Below are 20,253 nucleotides of genomic sequence, written 5' to 3' on the forward strand. Positions count from 1 at the left end.
ACGTCGATCAAGTGGAATTAATTAGACGTTGAAGAGGGGCTAGTTGATTAAATCTAGGATATCATATGTGGGTGTATATCTACGTTTAAGATACGTCTGACGATTTCGTTCATCAATTTCACATCATGCCCAGTGAAATGATGGCAGAACCATAAGAATTGAACATATTTTGTTTTTTTTGGTAAAAAAAGAAAATGACTTTAAGCCTGAGGTCTTCATGATCGCATCTCAACTACTATAGAAGAAAGCCGTCCGATTCTCTCTTTTTTGGATCGCTCCCTCCGTGACTGTCTTTTTATATGTACAGTCGCGCAGATGCATGCAAATCGACTGAATCCCGATGAACCCCCGTCCACTCCAGTAAACATAAAAAGAGGACCAAACGGAGAATACCCAACAAATAACCCTTTACCTGTTGCTCTTGGCAACACGCTCAAGCTCGTCCTTCTTCTTGATGGCGTAGGAGTTCGAGCTACCCTTGGCGGCGTTGATAAGCTCTTCAGCCAAGCACTCAGCAATGCTCTTGATGTTACGGAAAGAGGCTTCACGGGCACCGATGGTCAAGAGAGCAATGGACTGGTTGACACGGCGGAGGGGAGAGACATCAACGGCCTGGCGACGGACGGTACCGGCGGAACCGATACGGGTGCTGTCTTCACGGGGACCGCAGTTGACAATGGCGTCAACGGCGATCTGGAGGGGGTTCTGGTCGGTCATGATGTGGATCTATTGTGCGAGAATTAGTATCACCATATAGGACTCATGGCTTCGAGTATGCCGCTGTCGCGGTTCATATCAAGGAAAGCACGTACGATCTCGAAGGCGTGGGCAACGATGCGGACAGCCAAGAGCTTCTTTCCGCTGTTACGGCCGTTCATCATGAGCGAGTTGGTCAGACGCTCGATGATGGGGCACTGAGCCTTGCGGAAACGCTTGGCGGCATAGCGACCAGCGGAGTGAGGCAGGTAGACGGGGTTACGGATCTGAACGTAGTCGCTGTATGCGTATATCCGAGTCAGCAAAATTGATTCTGTATATTTCGTTGTGTTCGCATATTCCCCCGCTGTGCAAAAGCCCTTCTCGGTTTCATATTGAAGTCCTCCCCACAGATCTGAATTTCCCAACCGGCCGGGAGTCTCTCTTTTTTTTTTTTGACAGATGCACAGAAGATAAATCGCATGAATTGGGAGGCACCTACGTCAAGGAGATGTCCCTGATCTCAACATCCTCGTAACTCCACTTGTTGAACAGCTTGACGCTTCCCTGCTCCGCAAGAGCCTCCTTGGGCAGGACGTTGAAAGCCCCGACGGGGTTTTCGACCTCGACTTCCCCGTGATCAGACATTATGGACGCCGTATGCACCTGTTGTCGAGGGAGGGATTCGTGAAGGTGACGGACGGTGTCGTTGGGTGTCTTCGCAACGTCGACGATAGCAGTCGGTCGGCTGAAATGTTTCGCTGAGCGCAAGGAAATTCGAGGTGCGCCTCGCTTAGCACTGTGGGTGGGTTAGGGCAGAGCCAGCGCCAATCAGGCGATCGCAGTCATGTGATTGGAGCACCATGGCCTCCCGCCGACCTAGGCCTATTCGGGCTAGTTTTTATTTTCTTCATCCACTCCGTCTTGGTTGATCTTGAGTATCACCTGCGAGTATCGCCTTATGGCATTTCGTTTAGATAGGGAGTTCTTTGATCTTGATGGCTTCGCTCTGGGGCAATTGACTCTCTTCTTTCATCTTATGTACATTTTGAATCAGAATTGCAATGGACGATAGACTACTTATTCCGCGCTATCATCAATGCTCTTTGATTGCCTCACCCCTCCTGGCTCACAAAGGACAACATTAGGTCAGTCAAATGATACGCTCTAATAACTTTTATGCTGTCAATTGGATGGAAAACATGTCTCAATGATATGAATGGAATACCTGGCGCTTTATCCTGACTCTGAAAGATTGATAGGATGCAATAGGTCCATACCTCCATACTGGATGGATACTAATGTATGGCATAAGTTCCCCTGCTGCAAGAAAGCGATGATAGGTGCATTTCGTATCATATCTCCCCTTTTATCTCGTCATTCTTGATGTCATGTACCAGGCTTGAGCACGACTAGTTTTTGATTACGGAGAAATGTGCCCCTGAAGATGTTAATCTACTCCGTAGTCGGTAGTAGGTATGGTTCGCTGGGGTTGCAGTCGCAATTAGCAAACCGTAAAGTGCTTACAGAAATTAAAATGGAATTGAGGTCAAGCAGCCTAAATGATGAGTTTTCAGCACTAAACATTCGTCTAATCTGTAGTTACCCCTGAACATATCCTGATGATGATGTTTCTCGTGGAGCAACTCATGGTGGATATCCCTCGTGCCATAAATTGGGCATTGGGTGAATATTTTTGGCATCAGTGTGGCGGTGCAAGACAACCCCAACCCCTGATTGGTTCCTGGCTTTTGCGCGAACGGCCCGCTTAACCGGCCCTATCACCACCTGGCGGCAGGTGACGTTGTGGCTGACCAGCGCGGAGAGAGACTGGGAGACAAGAGCCCAAAGACAGGAAGTATCACCATCGCAAGGGGCCGCACAAGACCAGGGAGCTCTCACAGTGTCGCTCCAGCGCCTCCAGACCCAAACCCCAGAACCCTGCGATGAAGATATTCCCGACCCCTATACTCTCACTGCGACGCGCGTTCGAATGAAAGGCTCCCGGTTTGTGGGCATCTTGTAAATATGGCGGAAGACAACCCCGAGCTTCAGGCCGCTTTGCGGGGTCTTGACAGGGAATTCGAGGTATGTCCGGACGATCACAACCACCGTTGGTCGTTGAAGGCCCTCGTGGTCTTCATTTTATGTCTTGGTTAGCTGATCTTTCGTTTCGTTGATAGGAGGGTGATATCACGGAGAAAGGGTAAGCAACCTCTACCGGATTATTCCAATGATCGACTCGCCGTGGTTTGGAAGCGTCAAGTACAATGAAACTTTTTCTTCTTCTTATCCGCCTTTGGGGGACAAAAAAACATGCTCCGGACGTTCGACAGATCAGGGCTGAGACTAACTTGGCTGAAGTTACCAGAAACGCCGGACCGTCCTCCTTTCGTCATTCTTTGGACCAAACATGGCCTTGGACGTCAATTCTCATAATTCGGGGGGCCAATCTTCTTCCTTGAGCAGCTCAAGCAATGTTCCACAAGCAATTCTCAATGTCCGTCCGCCAACGGCGGAATCTACAAGCCAAGGCATGTCTGCTCAGGCTTACGCGGATGAGCATGAGCGAATGCATGGCAACGGAAGCTTCGGATTCGATCGAAGAGTTAGTGGAGATACCCAGGCATCGATGGAAGATCATGGTTCAGCGTACTATGGCAGAGAGAATGCGATGTTGCAGCCTCATGAGCGAATGCCATCGTCAAGTTCGTATGACTCTCTTCTTTTCCTTCCAAAATCCCAACAGGCCCCGGCAGCTCCAGAAGATCCAAGAACAGCAACCCTTTTGAGCCAGAATTATGCGTTCAGTCCTGGTATGCCGCAGGAATATATGGAAGACCCCATGGGAGGCTATGACATGCCCCCGGGTGCTATCACGCGACAGTCGACGATGCTTGATTCGCAACAAGGCTTTTTCTCCGATTTTGCCGGCCAGCAGCATGATGATTATAGAGACAGCTACGGGGGCGGTGGCTTCCACCGTTACTCTCAGTCAGATGCATTTTCTCCTACAGCAAACATGGCCCCGCCATTGATCCCCGCCTCAGACCTTCCTCAAGGGGAAACAATCGATCATTTGCTTCCACTCGAGCCGCGAGACATTCCATTTGCAGTCAACGACCCGCACGATAAAAACACACCTATGTCCAAGTTTGACAACATCCCTACGGTACTCCGGCACCGAGCCCGCGCTCATCCCAAGCAAGCTGCCTACTGGGTCTTGGACCAGAAGGGTAAGGAAATTGCATCAATCACTTGGGAGAAGCTCGCCAGTCGTGCGGAGAAAGTTGCGCAGGTCATCCGGGACAAGAGTAATCTATACCGTGGTGACCGTGTGGCCTTGATTTACCGAGATACCGAGGTCATTGAATTTGCCGTCGCGCTTATGGGCTGTTTTATCGCTGGAGTCGTTGCTGTACCGATAAACAGTCTCGAGGACTACCAATCGCTCAACCTAATCCTTACTTCGACCCAGGCGCATCTTGCCTTGACTACGGAGAACAACCTCAAAAACTTCCAGAGAGATATTACAACCCAGAAGCTAAACTGGCCAAGAGGTGTGGAATGGTGGAAGACCAATGAATTTGGCAGCTATCACCCGAAGAAGAAGGATGATGTTCCGCCTCTTGTGGTTCCAGATCTGGCTTATATTGAGTTCTCGCGTGCTCCAACCGGAGATCAGCGTGGTGTAGTCATGAGTCACCGAACAATCATGCACCAGATGGCGTGCCTCAGTGCAATGATCACTACAGTTCCTGGGGGTAGCAGCAACTATAAACCGCATGGAGAAACTATCATTACCTACCTTGACCCCAGACAGGGCATCGGTATGATTTTGGGTCTTCTTCTTGCCGTATACGGTGGCCATACGAGTGTCTGGCTTGAGGATAGAGCCGTTGAAACCCCAGGTCTTTACGCTCATCTTATCACAAAGTACAGGGCCACTATCATGGCTGCGGATTACCCCGGGTTGAAAATAGCTGCCTATAACTACCAGCAGAATCCGATGGCGACAAGGCATTACAAGAAAAACTCCGAGCCTAACTTCGGAAGCGTCAAACTTTGTCTCATTGACACACTTACCGTTGATCCTGAATTCCATGAAATCCTCGCAGATCGATGGCTAAGACCAATGAGAAACCCGAGAGCCAGAGAGATCGTTGCTCCAATGCTATGCCTACCCGAACACGGTGGTATGGTGATAAGTGTACGAGATTGGCTGGGCGGCGAAGAACGGATGGGATGTCCGTTAACCCATGAAATGGATCCGGCCGAGCGTTTAGATGCTAAAAAAGAGGAAAAGAAGTCTGAGAAGGCGGATACTAAAGGCGGATTTGGTAGTAGTCTACTAGGCGGTGGTGCGCCTGCTCCAGCCCCTAAGGAACAGGGAAAGAATGAAATTGGAGAGGTACTTCTCGATAAAGAGGCCTTGAAAAGCAATGAGATTGTGGTCTTGGCTATGGGTGAAGAGGCCAAAAAATTCGCTGGATCCATGACACATGCTGTGCGCGTCGGCTCATTTGGTTACCCCATTCCTGACGCAACGCTTGCTGTTGTCGACCCCGAGACCAATTTGTTGTGCACTTCGAATGTGATCGGTGAGATCTGGGTTGACTCGCCGTCTCTTTCGGGTGGCTTCTGGGCGTTGCCAAAGCATACTGAAGCAATCTTCCATGCACGACCATACAAGTTCGAGGAAGGGAACCCCACTCCAATCTTGGTGGAACCTGAATTTCTGAGAACTGGCCTTTTGGGCTGCGTGATTGAAGGGAAAATATTTGTTCTCGGCCTCTACGAAGACCGACTCCGTCAAAAGGTGGAATGGGTTGAACATGGGCAGGAAATTGTTGAACATCGTTATTTCTTCGTCCAACACATGATTGTCAGCATCCTGAAGAATTTGCCGAAGATCCATGACTGTACTGCCTTTGATGTTTTTGTCAACGATGAGCATCTTCCGGTCGTGGTGTTAGAGTCCTATGCTGCATCAACTGCGCCAACGACCTCTGGCGGTCCCCCGCGGCAACTCGACTCGGTTCTCCTCGAGTCTTTGGCGGAGCGGTGCATGGAGGTTCTCTATCAAGAACACCATCTTCGAGTGTATTGTGTGCTCCTTACTGCCCCAAACACCCTTCCTCGTGTTACCAAAAATGGAAGACAAGAGATTGGCAACATGCTTTGTCGCAGAGAGTTCGATGCTGGCAGTCTGCCTTGTGTGCATGTTAAATTTGGGGTCGAACGGTCAGTGATGAACCTGCCAGTTGGTGTCGATCCAGTTGGAGGAATCTGGTCTCCTCTTGCGTTGATGACCAGGCAAGACATGCTTGCCATGCAAGAAAAGCAATACTCAGGTGTAGACTACCGCGATGTTGTTATGGATGACCGTACCTCTACGCCACTTAATAGCTTTAAAACCATTGTTGACCTCCTTCAATGGCGCGTTTCTCGACAGTCAGAAGAGTTGGCTTATTGTTCTATTGACGGCCGTGGAAAGGAGGGCAAGGGTCTTACCTGGAGGAAGTTCGACTTGAAGGTGGCTGCTGTAGCTACCTACCTGAAGAACAAGGTCAAGGTTCGACCTGGAGATCACTTGGCGTTGATGTACACCCACTCTGAGGAGTATGTTTTTGCTGTGCATGCATGCTGGTGTCTGGGTGTGGTTGTTATTCCTCTCGCCCCTATTGATCAAAACCGTCTTTCAGAAGATGCCCCCGCCTTTCTCCATGTTATCAACGATTTTGATGTAAAGGCAATCATTGTTAACAGCGACGTTGACCATGTGATGAGACAGAAGCTTGTCTCTCAGCACATCAAGCAGTCCGCGCAGGTTCTTCGGATCGGCGTGCCGGCGATCTACAACACCACGAAGCCAACGAAACAATCGCACAGCTGCCGAGACCTTGGCTATACTATGAAAGAGACATGGATCCAGGGAGGCCGACCGGCTATGATATGGACTTACTGGACACCAGATCAGAGACGGATATCCGTTTCTATCGGCCACGATACTGTTCTAGGCATGTGCAAGGTGCAAAAGGAAACGTGCCAAATGACTAGCGTACGGCCGGTTTTGGGAAGTGTTCGTAGCACTTTGGGTCTTGGATTCCTTCATACCTGTTTGATGGGAATCTATGTTGGTAAGGAAGCAGAATTCCAACATTGTGCATTGATTCAAGCTAATCAGGCTTATAGGAGCGCCGACATACCTTGTGTCGCCTGTTGATTTTGCGCAGAACCCCATGTCATTGTTCGTCACTCTTGCGCGGTACAAGATCAAGGATACCTATGCCACCAGCCAGATGTTGGACTATGCTATGAGTGCTATGACTGGAAAGGGATTCCAGCTCCAAGAACTGAAAAACCTAATGATATCCTCGGATTCTCGACCACGGGTCGATATATGTACGTCCAATTTGTTTATTTCCTACCGCTCGCCCCTGTTGTGAATGCCTTCTAACCGCGACCTGACTATAGATCAAAAAGTGCGCCTACATTTCGCCTCTGCCGGCCTTGATCGAACCGCCATCAATGTCGTATACTCGCATGTTCTCAATCCAATGGTGGTAACCAGGTCGTATATGTGCATTGAGCCGGTTGAGTTGTGGTTGGATCTTCGGTCTTTGCGCCACGGGCTTATTTGCCCTGTGGATCCTGACACAGATTCAACTGCCTTAGTCGTCCAAGACTCTGGAATGGTGCCTGTCAATACCCAAATAGCCATCGTGAACCCGGAGACATGCACCTTGTCTCATGTGGGTGAATATGGTGAGATCTGGGTTCAGTCAGATGCTTGTGCCAAGTCGTTCTATCGCTCGAACCAGGACTTCGATGTAGAGAGGTTCAACGGTCGAATCATCGATGGCGATCCTAATGTTGCCTACGTTCGTACTGGTGACCTCGGCTTCCTGCACACGGTCACAAGGCCAATTGGCCCCGGAGGCCAGGCCGTTGAGATGCAAGTCCTATTCGTCCTTGGAGGTATCGGTGAAACATTCGAGGTTAACGGATTGAACCATTTCCCTATGGATATTGAGAATTCTGTGGAAAAATGCCATCGCAACATCATGGCCGGAGGATGGTAAGTGATTTGTCTCTGTCCTGATGAATAGCTACTAACATTACTGTGATAGTGCTGTTTTCCAGGCCGGTGGGTTAATTGTTGTTGTGGTCGAGGTTACACGGAAAGCCTACCTGGCATCTGTTGTTCCTGTCATCGTAGATGCTATTCTCAACGAGCACCAGGTCATTGCCGACATTGTGGCTTTTGTGTCTCAAGGCGACTTCCCTCGTTCTCGATTGGGCGAGAAACAGCGAGGCAAGGTACTTGCATCGTGGGTTACTCGAAAACTGCGGACAATTGCCCAATTCAGCATCCGTGACGTGGAAGGTGCCGAAAACCCCCTAGCAGAAGCCCCGCAGCATCGAACTAGCAGAAGCTCTAAACCCGGAAGCACAATGGGTAACAGCCTTCGACGATCCACCATGGTCCCAGAGAATGATGCTGCCACCATTCCTCGGTCGCCAGCACCAGTACTCGAAGAAAGGCCAGAGGCTTCGATGGTTTCGTACCAGGATGTGCAGGAACGAGCAACAGAGCTTCCAGAGATCAACTACCCCGATGCTGCATCAGGAGGAATATCTGCCGTTCCCCAGATCGCGGAGCCAATCCAGCCGGCGCCTCCGAGCAACGGACATACACCACACCAGCTCTACGACGCTCCTACAACGATTGATAATCCCGATTTTGGCTTCAACTTTGGGGAGTTTGCCCATTCAGCGGCCACCGTCCCACCCCTTGATGCAAATGTTCCAAGCGCAGTGCCAGAGACTCTCCCCAGCCACATTCCAGTGAGACAGGATTCCCTGCCCAGGCGCCAGGGGTTCACCGTCACAAACAGTACTCCTCATGACCAGCCCCACCCCGAAACGCTGGAAGAGAATGTCGAGGACTGGCCTCAGGAGGCGCTCATGTATCAGTCAACTCTGGACGGTTACGGACAGGCCCCAGGTCACAATGATCATGCGAGAAGACAATATGAAGGGACCGGATATGCAGAGTAAAAAATCGCGAGACAAGATACCTTACTACGATCTGATACTCAAGCTCTAATACAGAACCGCGGCATCGTCAAATTTCAGTTAATAAACCCATGCATGGCACCCAGGCATAAATATCCAGTTGGTCTAGTAATGGCCATTTGCATTTTTTATCTCTTTTTCTTTTCGGTCGGCATGGATTTATTGGATTCGGGCACACTTTGTTCAGGATGTTTCCCTTCTTTCTTTTCCTATATTTTTTTAAGCTTGCTTTATCTTTTTTTTTTCTTGTCTTGCACTAAACTGTTATTTACTTCCCCCTTTGCTTTCCTTCTGATACTATTTACTCATGATGAATGATATATCATGTTTCCTGTACATACATACCCATCCATATGCATGTGACCACCAAAACCATTTTTTTTTGCTTCCTGAGATCCTTTCCCCTGCTTTTATTTTGCCTATGCATATTCAGACTTGTATCTATATATGCCCTTTCTTTTTTTTTTCGTGGCTACATATTCGATATATACATTTTATGCTTGATTTGTTCCTTGTGTCTTATATGCGCATCTAAAACTTAATAACATTTAAAATTCGGTGCCTGATTAGTTCTGTAAGCTAATGGGATTTACGAAGCAGTATGAGGGGTTTTATTTTTATTTTTTTGAAGACATTTTAATGCAGTATATTCACTATGTGCAATAAATGAACAATTTAACCCGCCCTAGCTTTGAAACTAACTTTTATCACACCCAGTGTTTTTGGCCTTTTAAATAAAGAAATGAATAAAAAACACCCTCATTACCATTAAAATCATTTCAGTTTATACAATCATGCCTTTCCATGGCCTACTCGTTTTGTCGAGTCCTTTGTAACATGCTTGTTTCCAAATTCACCCGAGTGTAGATCCATGGTTGTGAGAAAAATCAAATATTTCTTCAAATTTACTGGCTCTCGGCCTGTTTTGTCAGCGCATCCAGGTTGACCTTGGGGCTGAGATTGCTGTTTGACGCAGTTGCGGCAGGGGCAGGGACATTGTTAGAAGTGCTCAAGAGCTCAAGGGCTTGGATATCCTCATCCGTGAGGGTGTTGGAGCGAATGGGGCGGAAGGGAGCAGGGGAACCGGAACGGGAAGTGAGGAACTGTTGGGCATGGTAATTAGAAATATGCACGACGATGGATTTCCCGGGTAACATGGGTACTTACCGAGCTTGCGGCACTCAGCAGAGCGATCAAACTAGCCTGGACAACATCCTGGTGAATTCCAACACCCCAGACTTGCTCCTTGCTACCGGCAGCAGTACACTGGATGTATGTAGCAGCCTTGACATCTCTACCCAGACCGATCGAGTGCTCCTTGTAGTCGACGACATCGAGATCGATACCAAGAGTAGAGAGCGCCTGTGCCAGAGAGGAAATAGCACCAGGGCCAACACCAGTCATAGCATGCTGGAGACCGTCGATTTCAATGATACCAGTAAAGCGACGCTTGAGGTTCTTGGTGTTGAGAGCCTTGCCGGGCTCCGGGGGTGCGGGCGATGTCGACCGGTCGGTTGTGATGTTGTAGTCGACCAGGTTGAAGCGTGGGTTAGACTTGAGGTGGTATGCTTCTTCGAACAGGCTGGTAATCTCGCTGGGCCGCAGCTCCCGGCTGACGGCCTCGGTTTGCCGTTGAACGATCTTGCTAAACTCAACCTGCAGTGCGCGCGGGAGATCCAGCTCCAAGCTACGCAAAATAACCCAAGCGGCACCACCCTTTCCACTCTGGGAGTTGACACGAATAACTGCCTCATAGGTTCGGCCAATATCTTGAGGGTCCAGGGGAAGATATGGGATCTGCCATTCATTCTCATCAGTGGCCTTGGCATCCTCGCGCAGCTTGAAGCCCTTCTTGATCGCATCCTGGTGGCTGCCACTAAAAGCGCAGACAACCAGCTGGCCACCATAAGGCCATCTCTCGTTGATGGGGATCTTGTTGCTCTCTTCCACAACCTTAATGACCGAGTTGATATCCGAGAAGTCGACATTGGGGCTGACACCCTGGGTATACAAGTTGAGGGCCAGCGTAACCAAGTCAACGTTACCAGTTCTCTCGCCGTTTCCAAACAAGGTACCTTCCACACGCTGAGCACCAGCCATCTGGGCCAATTCAGCAGCTGCGACGGCACAACCACGGTCATTGTGCGGGTGAATAGACACAACAAACTTCTCTCTCTCGGTCATGTGCGAGCAGAAGTACTCAATTTGGTCGGCAAACACGTTAGGGGTCGACATCTCCACGGTTGCGGGAAGGTTGAAGATCATGGGGTCTTCCACGGTAGGCTCCCAAGCGGCCTTGACAGCCTCGCAAACCTCCGCGGCGAACTCAGGCTCGGTATCCGAGAAAGTCTCCGGAGAGAATTCAAAGTGCCACTGGGTGCCGGCATTGGCTGGGTCATCCTTGGTGATGGAGCGAGCGTACTTGGTGCAGCGCACAGCCATCTCGAGACTCTTCTGCTTGTCCATATTGAATACAATTCGACGGAAGCATGGGCTTGTGGCGAGGTAAATGTGCAGGATAGCCTTCTTGGCGCCCTTGAGGGAGTCGACAGTGCGACGGATCAGGTCCTCACGGCACGGCGACAGAACCTGCAGCCAGACATCATCCGGAGTAGCCTTGACAACGCGCTGGGTGAAGTCGAAGTCTGTTTGGGATGCGGATGGGAAAGAAACTTCGATCTCCTTGTATCCGATATCGACGAGCATGTTGAAGAAGCGGAACTTTTGGTCACCGTCCTATATACAACCACGATATTAGCTTGACCCCAATAAATCCCAGGCATTGACGTCTCATCAATTTCCTTTCCGCAAAAAAAAAAAAAAAAAAAAAAAATCTCAGCGAATTTCAAAGGGAATAGTCATACCATTGGATCGGGCAAGCTCTGGTTGCCATCTCTCAAGTCGGTGGCCAGCCACCGCGGGGCCTTGTCGATAACCTTGTTAGGCCATTGACGGTTTGGCAGATGCAGAGGCTTAAACGGCTTGTATTTTGTCGAGGGATCTTTCAACCTTTTCCGAAGTCAGTAAAATTGTCGGTGTGCAGAGAATCAAACCACCAGAATCAAATGTTGAAAAGGCGGGGAGCAAAGAGGGGCATACATAGGCATGGCGGCGTACGGTGCGGAACCCGCAGCAGAAGATAGAAGAAAAGAAAAGGAAAAGGGACAGAAGAGAAAGGAAGTTAATCCAGTGTATGAAAGTGAAAAGGTCGATGAAGAGAAACACAGCACAGTGCAGAAGTAGTATTTAAGATGGCCAAGTGTAGGGCGTGAGTCAAGCAGAAGAGGGAATAATATGGACCCTCCCACTTACTATTGAATTGGATGGATCGATGAATGACGCTCCGCCTTTTTTCATTTTTTTTGCTCTGAGACGCCGACAGCGGCGATCGTCCTTTGGAGTCATCATTGGCCGTTGGAGTCTGGATGGACCGTTGGATGCTTCGTCCAGTACGAGGAGGAGGATTACTCAGGCATGTTGGTGGATAGAATGAGATGGGGCATGATACAATCATCACATTCCATCTGATCTGCTGCTCTTCCTGTTCAGCCCCCTGTATGCCGTGCATTTCTGCCCTCTCGTCCTGTCCTACACAGCGCTTCCCTTGATGATGCAAGCCTCCAAAACTCATCCCCGACACCGGAGAGCAGTGGCAGCCTGAGGCACCAACAGCCCGGGCTTAGCCGCGTTGCCGCTCGCTTATCCTCGGCAATTATCGGATGTTCGCTCTGCATCGATCTGGAAGTTGAAGTCAATGAGGTTTCCTAAAGGGGTAATGCTGGATACTCACAGTCGATACACTCGAAGAAGATTGCATAGGATGGAATCATGGATATCCACGGGCGTATGGCTAGGTCGAAATAAAAAAATCTGACACAGATCAAGACGGAAATATTCACAGTTTTGATTGAATTAATCTAGTTCAATTCTATTCACACAAGTACGCCTTTTGATATCCTAAATTGTTGTGCCCATGTTTTTCTCGTTTATTTCTTCCCCTTCTTTGCGTTCTTGCCCTTCTTGTCCTTGCCCTGCTGCTTCGGTGCCTCCCGATCCGTCTTGCCCTTCTTCCATCCGATGTTTCCATCCAGACGCTGCCGGGTATCATCCAGTCTCTTCTTGTCCTTGTTGCTCAGCTTTTGTTTGTCCTTCTTCGACTTGGCTGCACCCGGTCCATTCAGCTCCTCAGCTCCCACTTTACGGGCCTGTCGCTTCTCGCGCTCAGTCTCGAACCAGGTTCTCTTGGGCCGCGATTTGATCTCCGCTTCGTGCTTGATCAAATTCTCACCCTTGTGCAATTGCATCTCGGCCTGTGACAGCTGCTTTTCCACCTTCTCCTCCTCGAGAACCTCGTCAACCTCCCCACTCAGTTCCTCAGCCTTCTTGGCCCACTCATCTGCAACTGCAGTTTCAACCACCCGACTAGCAATCTTGGCCCCTTGCGCTTTACCGGCCTTGACAGCTGCCTTGACAACCTTGCGGTCCGGTTCCGCCGCAATGGTGCATGCACGACCGGAACGGCCCGCACGGGCAGTTCGACCAACTCTGTGCAAGTAAATCTCGTGGGACTGGGGTGCTTCGTAGTTGATGACGGTTTCGACGCCCTTGATATCCAGACCACGAGAGGCCAGGTCGGTTGCACAGAGGAACGCCACCTTGCCATCTCGGAAGTTCTCGACACTTTTAATACGCTGTAGAGTCCATTAGCCTCTCATTCTGTAAATCCAATTCAGTAATTTTATAACATACCTGTTCCTGGCTCATGCTACCGTGGAGCTCTGCGGCTTTCAGTCCCAGAAGTCCGAAGATAATGCGAACTCTGTGGGCCTCGCGCTTCTGTCTGAAGAAGATGATTACTCGTCCAGTGTAGATCTCTTTGCAAAGATGGAGAAGGGATCCCAAGCGCTTGTCCTCCCGTCCTGGTCGTAACCGGACGAATTCTTGGACCAGGGTCACAGCGGTGTTCTTCTTGGCGTCAACCATCAATCGAACAGGACGGTTGAGTCCAACCCGAATAAGCTTATCGACAGTGTCGGTCATTGTGGCCGAGAAAAGCATGGTCTGTCGAGACTTGGGAATAGTCGTCAAAATCTCGTTCAATTCATCGGCGAAACCGTCCTCCAGCATCCGGTCTGCTTCATCCAGAACCAAGATTTCGAGCGTGTCTACTGTGAAACTTGGCGAGTTGCGCATGTGATCGATGAAACGTCCGGGGGTAGCGACAATCACATCAGGTCGCTTCTTCAACAGATTCTCCTGCTCTCGGAGGCTGAAACCACCGACAAGCTGACAGAATGTGATGTCAGTGAATGTGGCTAACTTGGTGGCCACGTTGTAACATTGAACCGCCAATTCACGAGTGGGCATCAGAATCGCGACACGACTTGTTGGGACCTTCCGAGGGCGGAAGAGTAGACGTTCAAGAATGGGGACAACAAAGGCTGCAGTCTTTCCGGAACCTGTCACCGCACTACCGACAATATCCTTACCAAGAAGGGCCACGGGAACTGCCTTCGACTGGATGGGAGTTGGGTTCGTAAAGCCGACAGCGGCCAATCCTCGAAGGATTGGGCGAGATAGGTTGAATTCCTGGAATGATCTCTTGGTTGTTTCGGTACCGGATTTCTCATCGGATTTCTCCTCGGGGGCGAAGAAGGCCTTGCGCTTTTCTTCTTCTTCGGCGTCGACCTCACTTTCAACATCCGACTCCCTATCAGAAGCAACATCGTCGGGGTGCTGGACTGGAGTAGCAACGGAATCATTATCAGAAGCAGCATCATCATCGTCATCCATTTCGGCGTCACTGTTCTGTTTTTCGTTATCGTCGTCCTCAGAATCAGAGCCGTCTTCTTGCTCCGAGTTTTCGCTCTCGTCCTCGCCGTCGGCTCCCATTCCAAACCCATCATCGGCAAGCAATTCATCATCTTTGAAATCCACGGACATTCCCCCGTCAGACTCAGCGTCATCCTCTTCCTCCTTCTCTTTTTGAATCTTCTTCTGCTTCTTCTTCAATTCGGCCTCTTTCTTTGCTTGCCTCCTCGAAATGATGTCGTCGATATCAACCGCTTTCTTATCTCCACCCTTAGAAGAAGCCTCATTATCGGCATCGCCCATGCCCCATCCATCGAAGCCTTCGGTCACCCCGTGGTTCGCAGCGCCGCCGACATCAAATTCAAAATCGGGGTTCAAAGCACCGTCATCCTCGCCGCCGAAGTCTTCCTCCTCTTCCTCAGATTCTTCCTCAGGCTCAGGAGCATCCTCCTTCTTCTTTCCCTTTTTCAATTGCTCCTTCTGCTTCTGCTTCTTGTTTCCGCCTTTGGGAGTCTCCGCGGATTCTCTCTTGCGCTTGTTTGTTCCGGCGGACTTTGTCTCTGCCTCCATTTCGTCATTTCCATCTTCACCCTCATCGCCGAAGGTAGTGTTCTCATCGTCCGATAGCGTCAGCACGAAATCGTCGTCTTTGGCGGAATTCCGCTTCTTCGCCGCGGTATTGGGAGCCATCTTCCGGGTACGAAGGCTGGTAATATGCGCGGGGGTAAAAAGAAATTGATTTGATGGAGAATATGTTAAAAAAAAAAAAAAAAAAGAGGAATAATAAAATCCCCTTGATTCCTCCCACACGGCTCAGTATGAAATTTCTCACCTGTCGCAATGCCAGCGATAATTCGGGCTTTTTCTCTTTTGGAAAAAAAAGTTCGAGCTGCGGGGGCGGTGAATAATTTCAGGACGGCAGAAAAAAAAAATTGCGGGTTGGCAATGGGCTCTTCTGATTGGTCGGGTTTCTTGTTCTTCCATGAGGTCGAGAGCTGCTTAAGGTACCTAGAAGTTGAGATAACAGTATGTGAAATTTGTAAAAGATGTGATAAATAGGCACCTGTATTGGCTATAAAAGCTTTCGACACTACTTATATATAAAACTCTTCTTGTCAAGGTGGTTGCATAAGTACTATCGGTTGAGAATAACAGGCATGAGGTATATATTCGTGATACAGACGCCCAGACAAACTCGATAAAGTATCGACAATAGCAATTTGGGTTTAATTCTTTTTTATCCTTTGTAAAGCTAAAACAATAACTAAATGACAAAAATGATCGAGTGGAAATGATATTTTTTTCTTTCTTTCTTTTCTTTTCGGTCCTTTTCCCCCGCATTTTTTTCCGTGTAAAGAAGTCAAAGCATGCAAACCATAAACTGATCGAATCTCATTTCATCTCAAATTTGGATGTCAATTTGTCTTCGTTGACAAAGTGAAAATCAGGCGTCGAAGAGTCCAAATGAAAATGGATATCTGCCTTTGAGATTGAATCGAGTGATGATGTGTGTAAACCAAGTAAAGAGAAACTTTTGCTGAACAATTGCGATAAGCAGGACTGGTGTGGTGCAAGTCACTTAAGATAATGGCAAGTCTAAATGACATTGATCTTAGATTAGCCTGGGCAATTTTTAAACAGACAGCCGGGGGGTTTTGTTATGATTTGAGGACTGACCGTCTTTGATACCTTAGAACCTAACCTTTGACGAACCGCCCTCGCTGTATCCGACATTTCGAACAAGATAGCTGACATCGAGGCTGTTATTTGAAGCAATTAATTAGTAAATCTTCATCTCACGGTGCGTAGCATGATAGAATATAACTCACAACGTCTCAAACTTTATCCGGGCTCCTTTGAGTAAGCCTTGCTGTTTGAATTGATATTCTCTCTCAAGCCATTCCTGGACCCATTGGTAGCGATAGCGGTCGTCATTTGGGTAGCTGATAGTGAACAAAAGGCGGGCCAATCTGCGACGACCCCCAGAATCATAACCAGTCTCCTCTTCTGCATTGTTACGGAAGAAATAACCCCGTTTTGGGATGTGAGTTGCGTCACACACTTCTAAAAGTTTGTCCATGAGACATCTTCCAATGCCCCGGCGCTGGAATTCGTTCCTGACGAAGAGCTCCAGTTCCACAGTGAATCTACCTGTGCTCCTTTGTCCGAGAGTGTCAGTAGCAAGCGCGTAGCCTAGGATTCTCTCCGGAGTCGCATTAGGGTCGCGGACCGGTCCAGCTCTGCACTCGGCGGCGACAATGAATGGTAATCTCTGGCTTCGACAATCTTCGATACGTTGAAGAGCTTCTGCTTCATCGACGGCTTCGACATCAACACTCAGGGTCGTATGATGGGCATACCAATTGTAGATACTAATCAGTTCTGGGATATCAGTTATCTCAACGGGGCGGAGATAGACGTTCGCGCGGGGGACGTTTGGATTGGGTTCTGGTGGCGTTCTGGCGCCCTCAAGGTAGACGGTGCGTGCTCTCTGTCTTCTGGACTGCTCCTCCTCTGCTTCTTTTTTGATGTGTATTTCCAGATTGTGACAGTACCCTTCCACGGTTTCATGGTGATGAAGGCGCGTTTTCTCATCCTCCATATCTAGAAACACGACCGGGTATTCAATATTCGGGATGAAAAGCGATTGTGTACCATCTGGGTGTGCAGTACCATCGAAGAAAGCTTGGTGATTAATATCGACTTCGCAAGAAATGGCCATGGTGGAGTCTAACCAGCGACGAAACCAGTCACGGAAGGCTTCAAAGCTAGAGCAAGCTCGAGGACGATACTCCCAGTCAGCAGCAAGTGCATCTACCCATTTGTTTTCGGGAGCTTGCTCCAGTCTGGTGTGTCGGATCTCAGCTACCTGAAGATTAAAATCATGACGTGGCGTGTGCTGTGTGCTTTGATGATCGGGGCCTGGTTCCAATGAAAGAACAAGTTGTCCATCCTCTACAATAGGATAAACAGCAGGACTTTCGGCATACGAATTCCACTGAGCCTGGTACCTCTCAAGCCCAGGCGAAAAGCTACCCGATCCTTGAGAAGACGCGGACGTATTGTGAGAGCTGGGGAATGATGTATTGCTTAAGTTTGTGCTTCCTGGAACAAGACGGAATTTTGCGAGCTCCTGGTAGACATCTGACTTTGGATCTGTCCCTGAACCATCTCTAACTTTGGCAAGAGCCTCGGGATTTGCAGTAGGGTAGTCAAGATCTCTAAGACGATTCTGATGTGCGTGTGCGACGATTTCCTCTCGTAGTCTTTTCAGCTCTTCCAAAGCGTCCGGAGGTGCAACTTTGATTGAATCTCCCTTGCGCATGGGTTGAACCTTCTGCTGAGAGGGACCGCTATCGGAAGAGGGGTTACAAGAGCTCACTTCGTTATTATGGTGCTGTCCCCGGGTCTCATTTTTGGTGTTGGTGACCTTACTGCCCGACTGCTCACAGGTGCCAGGCCCTGACGATGAAGGTATGGCATTGTTTGGGGCACGTCGACCTCGGCTCTGAGATCGTCTATTCGAGGTACCCCGAGATCTTCTGTTAATGCCTCTGAACCTAGAGCCACGATGCAGCATGACTTCATCCGAGGCGTCACTGTCAGCCATTTTGCGCGGCTTGGAATCTGGTTTCTCTTGTCTTTTGTCAATTTTCACTCCAACGAGAAATATAATAAGATGTGGCTTACCTGATGGGGTGTTCTTGGTGGAAGTGGTGGGGTTGTTGTCAGTTGTATCAGAATCGACCTCGTGTCTTAGTTTTGATGGTTTAAACTCGTAAGAAGAGGCTCGATACGAGTTCGAATATGAGGGGGAAGGAGGTTGTCTCTCAGAAGGATACCTTGGCTGTTTGAATTCACTTTGAGCACCTGGTGACCCCGAGTGTGTCTTCACTACTCTCTGTTTCAGGCGAGGCTGGTTTTTGTGGCTAGTTAGAGGCTTCCTTTGTCCCAGAGGGTCTGCTTTAGGAATGTTTGGTAGATTGTTGGGACCTTGCAGACTCTGCTCTCCCTTATTTTCCTGTGCGCTAGCAGGTTCCGCTGGGGATGTGCTAGACTTGCTGACATTCGAGCCCTGGGCTGAGGCGACAGGAAGAGGATGTGATGAGGTAGAGGGTTCAGGAAGAGATGATTGAGTGGTCACTGATCCAGTGGAGGGTTTTGCTTGCTGCTCCGTCACTGATCCAGTGGAGGGTTTTGCTTGCTGCTCCGTCACTGGCGAAGCTTTGGATGAGTCGGCCAGAGTCTCAGGAAGATTGCTGCCAGACCGACGAGAGGGGATAAGAGAAAAAGAACCACATCTTTTGTAGAATCGAGCCGTGGAATATCCATTCACTCTGGCTGGCTTGGCCTTATATCGACTGGTTTTATCCATGATTGCTAGTGAGAGCTCAAGTCGATCGCATTGATAACCTAAGAAAGACGTATCAGAATATCAGCCATTTGCTTAAACCTCTCTTTATCATGATATGTACTTACTCCAGATAAAGAGGACTGGGAATAGATATAGTAGTGCAAGTAATCTTATGGTAATGATGTAGAATAACTTCTACAAACATAAGGAAGCTGAGGTTGAGAAAGGCTCAGAAGTGAGAGGGATTAGAGGTCTTTGTCAACTGCCTACTGGCGTAAAATATTCAATGTGGCTAGGGCTGGAAAAATGATAAGACCAAAACATTCACTGCCAGCCAGAGTGAATGGATGGGGCAAAGGGTCTAGGCTGATACTGGACCCCTCTACAGCAAACAGAAGCAAAAGAAATTACAAAGAAATAAATGGACTTTCAACAAGCAATTCCCATGTATAATTTTAACCTAAATATAAGTCATTACTATCATTATCGTTTTGCTGGTTTTTGTTCCAAATGCAGTTTGTTAGAAGTTCAAGATGCTCCGCTGTCTCTGGCGGGAAAAGAGTATCTTCCTGCAACTATCTACCATCCAGCGACGCCACCCAGACAAACAGGCAAAATGCTTTCCATACTAAGAAAAGCCCGATTGAAGGACAAAGAGATGCGAATATTGATGCTGTATGGTCTTCAAATGGGAAAACCTGGTTGGTTTCGCTAACAAGCAGCGGCAGTGGTCTTGATAATGCCGGGAAGACAACCATCGTCAAGCGGATTATGAATGAGGACGTTACAACTGTCAGCCCAACACTGGGCTTCATCATCAAAACAATTGATTTTATGGGGTAAGAAATTCACATCTTCATACTTTTTGAATAGTAGCTGATATCTGTGCAGATACAGACTGAACATTTGTAAGAAAAGTCAGGTTGTGGTCCCGCAAACCTACATTGACTCTGCTGTCGCTTAGGGGATGTCGGGGGACAAAAGACCCTGCGATCATACTGGAAAAACTATTTTGAAAAAACAGATACTCTGATCTGGGTAGTAGATGCGACAGATCGTCTGAGAACAGATGATTGTCGAGAAGAGCTTGCAGGTCTACTTCTTGAAGAGGTACAGACGCCCATCCCCGCTTGTCAACCTCACCACTCGTTATTCGCAAAGTTTTTGCCTTGGATCCGGAACTGACGCTGGTTTATCTGCAGCGTCTCATGGGAGCAAGTCTCCTTATATTCCTAAACAAAACAGATGTCGAAGGATGCATGACGGAAGATGAAGTTCGTCAAGTAAGTTTTTCTCTTTTTTTTTTTTTT

The 20,253-nt window shown here is 48.7% G+C and overlaps 6 protein-coding genes across 6 annotated transcripts in view; 2 read left to right on the forward strand and 4 right to left on the reverse strand.

Annotated features, from left to right (window-relative positions):
* Positions 1–242: 242 nt before the first annotated feature.
* ASPWEDRAFT_40053 (40S ribosomal protein uS7) lies at positions 243–1,438 on the reverse strand. The gene is made up of 3 exons (XM_040835234.1): positions 1,199–1,438; positions 813–996; positions 243–726 (listed from the first exon to the last, which is right to left on the reverse strand). Exons 1-3 carry the CDS (start codon positions 1,342–1,344, stop codon positions 409–411), a joined length of 648 nt encoding a protein of 215 aa, XP_040688608.1. The 5' UTR covers positions 1,345–1,438; the 3' UTR covers positions 243–408.
* Positions 1,439–2,552: 1,114 nt separating this feature from the next.
* ASPWEDRAFT_40056 (putative AMP binding domain protein) lies at positions 2,553–9,140 on the forward strand. The gene is made up of 6 exons (XM_040835235.1): positions 2,553–2,784; positions 2,880–2,902; positions 3,061–6,836; positions 6,892–7,101; positions 7,174–7,777; positions 7,830–9,140. The coding sequence occupies exons 1-6, from the start codon at positions 2,725–2,727 to the stop codon at positions 8,758–8,760; spliced, it is 5,604 nt and encodes a 1,867-aa protein (XP_040688609.1). The 5' UTR covers positions 2,553–2,724; the 3' UTR covers positions 8,761–9,140.
* Positions 9,141–9,340: 200 nt separating this feature from the next.
* ASPWEDRAFT_40057 (2-isopropylmalate synthase) lies at positions 9,341–12,064 on the reverse strand. Its single transcript, XM_040835236.1, has 4 exons — positions 11,878–12,064; positions 11,643–11,787; positions 9,946–11,514; positions 9,341–9,881 (listed from the first exon to the last, which is right to left on the reverse strand). The coding sequence occupies exons 1-4, from the start codon at positions 11,883–11,885 to the stop codon at positions 9,684–9,686; spliced, it is 1,920 nt and encodes a 639-aa protein (XP_040688610.1). The 5' UTR covers positions 11,886–12,064; the 3' UTR covers positions 9,341–9,683.
* Positions 12,065–12,764: 700 nt separating this feature from the next.
* Positions 12,765–15,279, reverse strand: drs1 (putative ATP-dependent RNA helicase DRS1; the record flags this gene model as incomplete). Its single annotated transcript, XM_040833021.1, has 2 exons — positions 12,765–13,469; positions 13,528–15,279. 2 exons carry the CDS (start codon positions 15,277–15,279, stop codon positions 12,765–12,767), a joined length of 2,457 nt encoding a protein of 818 aa, XP_040688611.1.
* A 534-nt stretch (positions 15,280–15,813) lies between these two features.
* ASPWEDRAFT_40060 (GNAT family N-acetyltransferase) lies at positions 15,814–17,508 on the reverse strand. The gene is made up of 3 exons (XM_040835237.1): positions 16,419–17,508; positions 16,267–16,349; positions 15,814–16,185 (listed from the first exon to the last, which is right to left on the reverse strand). The coding sequence occupies exons 1-2, from the start codon at positions 17,309–17,311 to the stop codon at positions 16,280–16,282; spliced, it is 963 nt and encodes a 320-aa protein (XP_040688612.1). The 5' UTR covers positions 17,312–17,508; the 3' UTR covers positions 15,814–16,185; positions 16,267–16,279.
* A 2,051-nt stretch (positions 17,509–19,559) lies between these two features.
* Positions 19,560–20,253, forward strand: part of ASPWEDRAFT_51166 (uncharacterized protein) — a gene marked incomplete at both ends in the record, with an annotated part of 995 nt that continues 301 nt past the window's right edge. Inside the window, 5 exons of the mRNA XM_040837558.1 lie at positions 19,560–19,618; positions 19,672–19,782; positions 19,835–19,851; positions 19,908–20,053; positions 20,146–20,226. Of these exons, the coding sequence (XP_040688613.1) occupies positions 19,560–19,618; positions 19,672–19,782; positions 19,835–19,851; positions 19,908–20,053; positions 20,146–20,226 (414 nt within the window). The remainder of the gene's footprint in view (positions 19,619–19,671; positions 19,783–19,834; positions 19,852–19,907; positions 20,054–20,145; positions 20,227–20,253) is intronic.

The sequence above is a fragment of the Aspergillus wentii genome, assembly GCF_001890725.1.
Source record: "Aspergillus wentii DTO 134E9 unplaced genomic scaffold ASPWEscaffold_4, whole genome shotgun sequence".
NCBI classification, from domain to species: domain Eukaryota; kingdom Fungi; phylum Ascomycota; class Eurotiomycetes; order Eurotiales; family Aspergillaceae; genus Aspergillus; species Aspergillus wentii.

Coding starts and splice junctions, on each gene's coding strand:
- ASPWEDRAFT_40053 (XM_040835234.1), bottom strand. CDS start 1,344: ATGTCTGATCACGGGGAAGTCGAGGTCGAAAACCCCGTCGGGGCTTTC. Junction 997..1,198: donor ATCAGGGACATCTCCTTGAC/GTAGGTGCCTCC, acceptor ATACGCATACAG/CGACTACGTTCAGATCCGTA. Junction 727..812: donor TTGCCCACGCCTTCGAGATC/GTACGTGCTTTC, acceptor CTCGCACAATAG/ATCCACATCATGACCGACCA.
- ASPWEDRAFT_40056 (XM_040835235.1), top strand. CDS start 2,725: ATGGCGGAAGACAACCCCGAGCTTCAGGCCGCTTTGCGGGGTCTTGAC. Junction 6,837..6,891: donor TTTGATGGGAATCTATGTTG/GTAAGGAAGCAG, acceptor TCAGGCTTATAG/GAGCGCCGACATACCTTGTG. Junction 7,102..7,173: donor TCGACCACGGGTCGATATAT/GTACGTCCAATT, acceptor ACCTGACTATAG/ATCAAAAAGTGCGCCTACAT.
- ASPWEDRAFT_40057 (XM_040835236.1), bottom strand. Junction 11,515..11,642: donor AGAGCTTGCCCGATCCAATG/GTATGACTATTC, acceptor GGTTGTATATAG/GACGGTGACCAAAAGTTCCG. Junction 9,882..9,945: donor TGCTGAGTGCCGCAAGCTCG/GTAAGTACCCAT, acceptor CATGCCCAACAG/TTCCTCACTTCCCGTTCCGG.
- ASPWEDRAFT_40060 (XM_040835237.1), bottom strand. CDS start 17,311: ATGGCCATTTCTTGCGAAGTCGATATTAATCACCAAGCTTTCTTCGAT. Junction 16,350..16,418: donor CGGATAAAGTTTGAGACGTT/GTGAGTTATATT, acceptor TTCAAATAACAG/CCTCGATGTCAGCTATCTTG.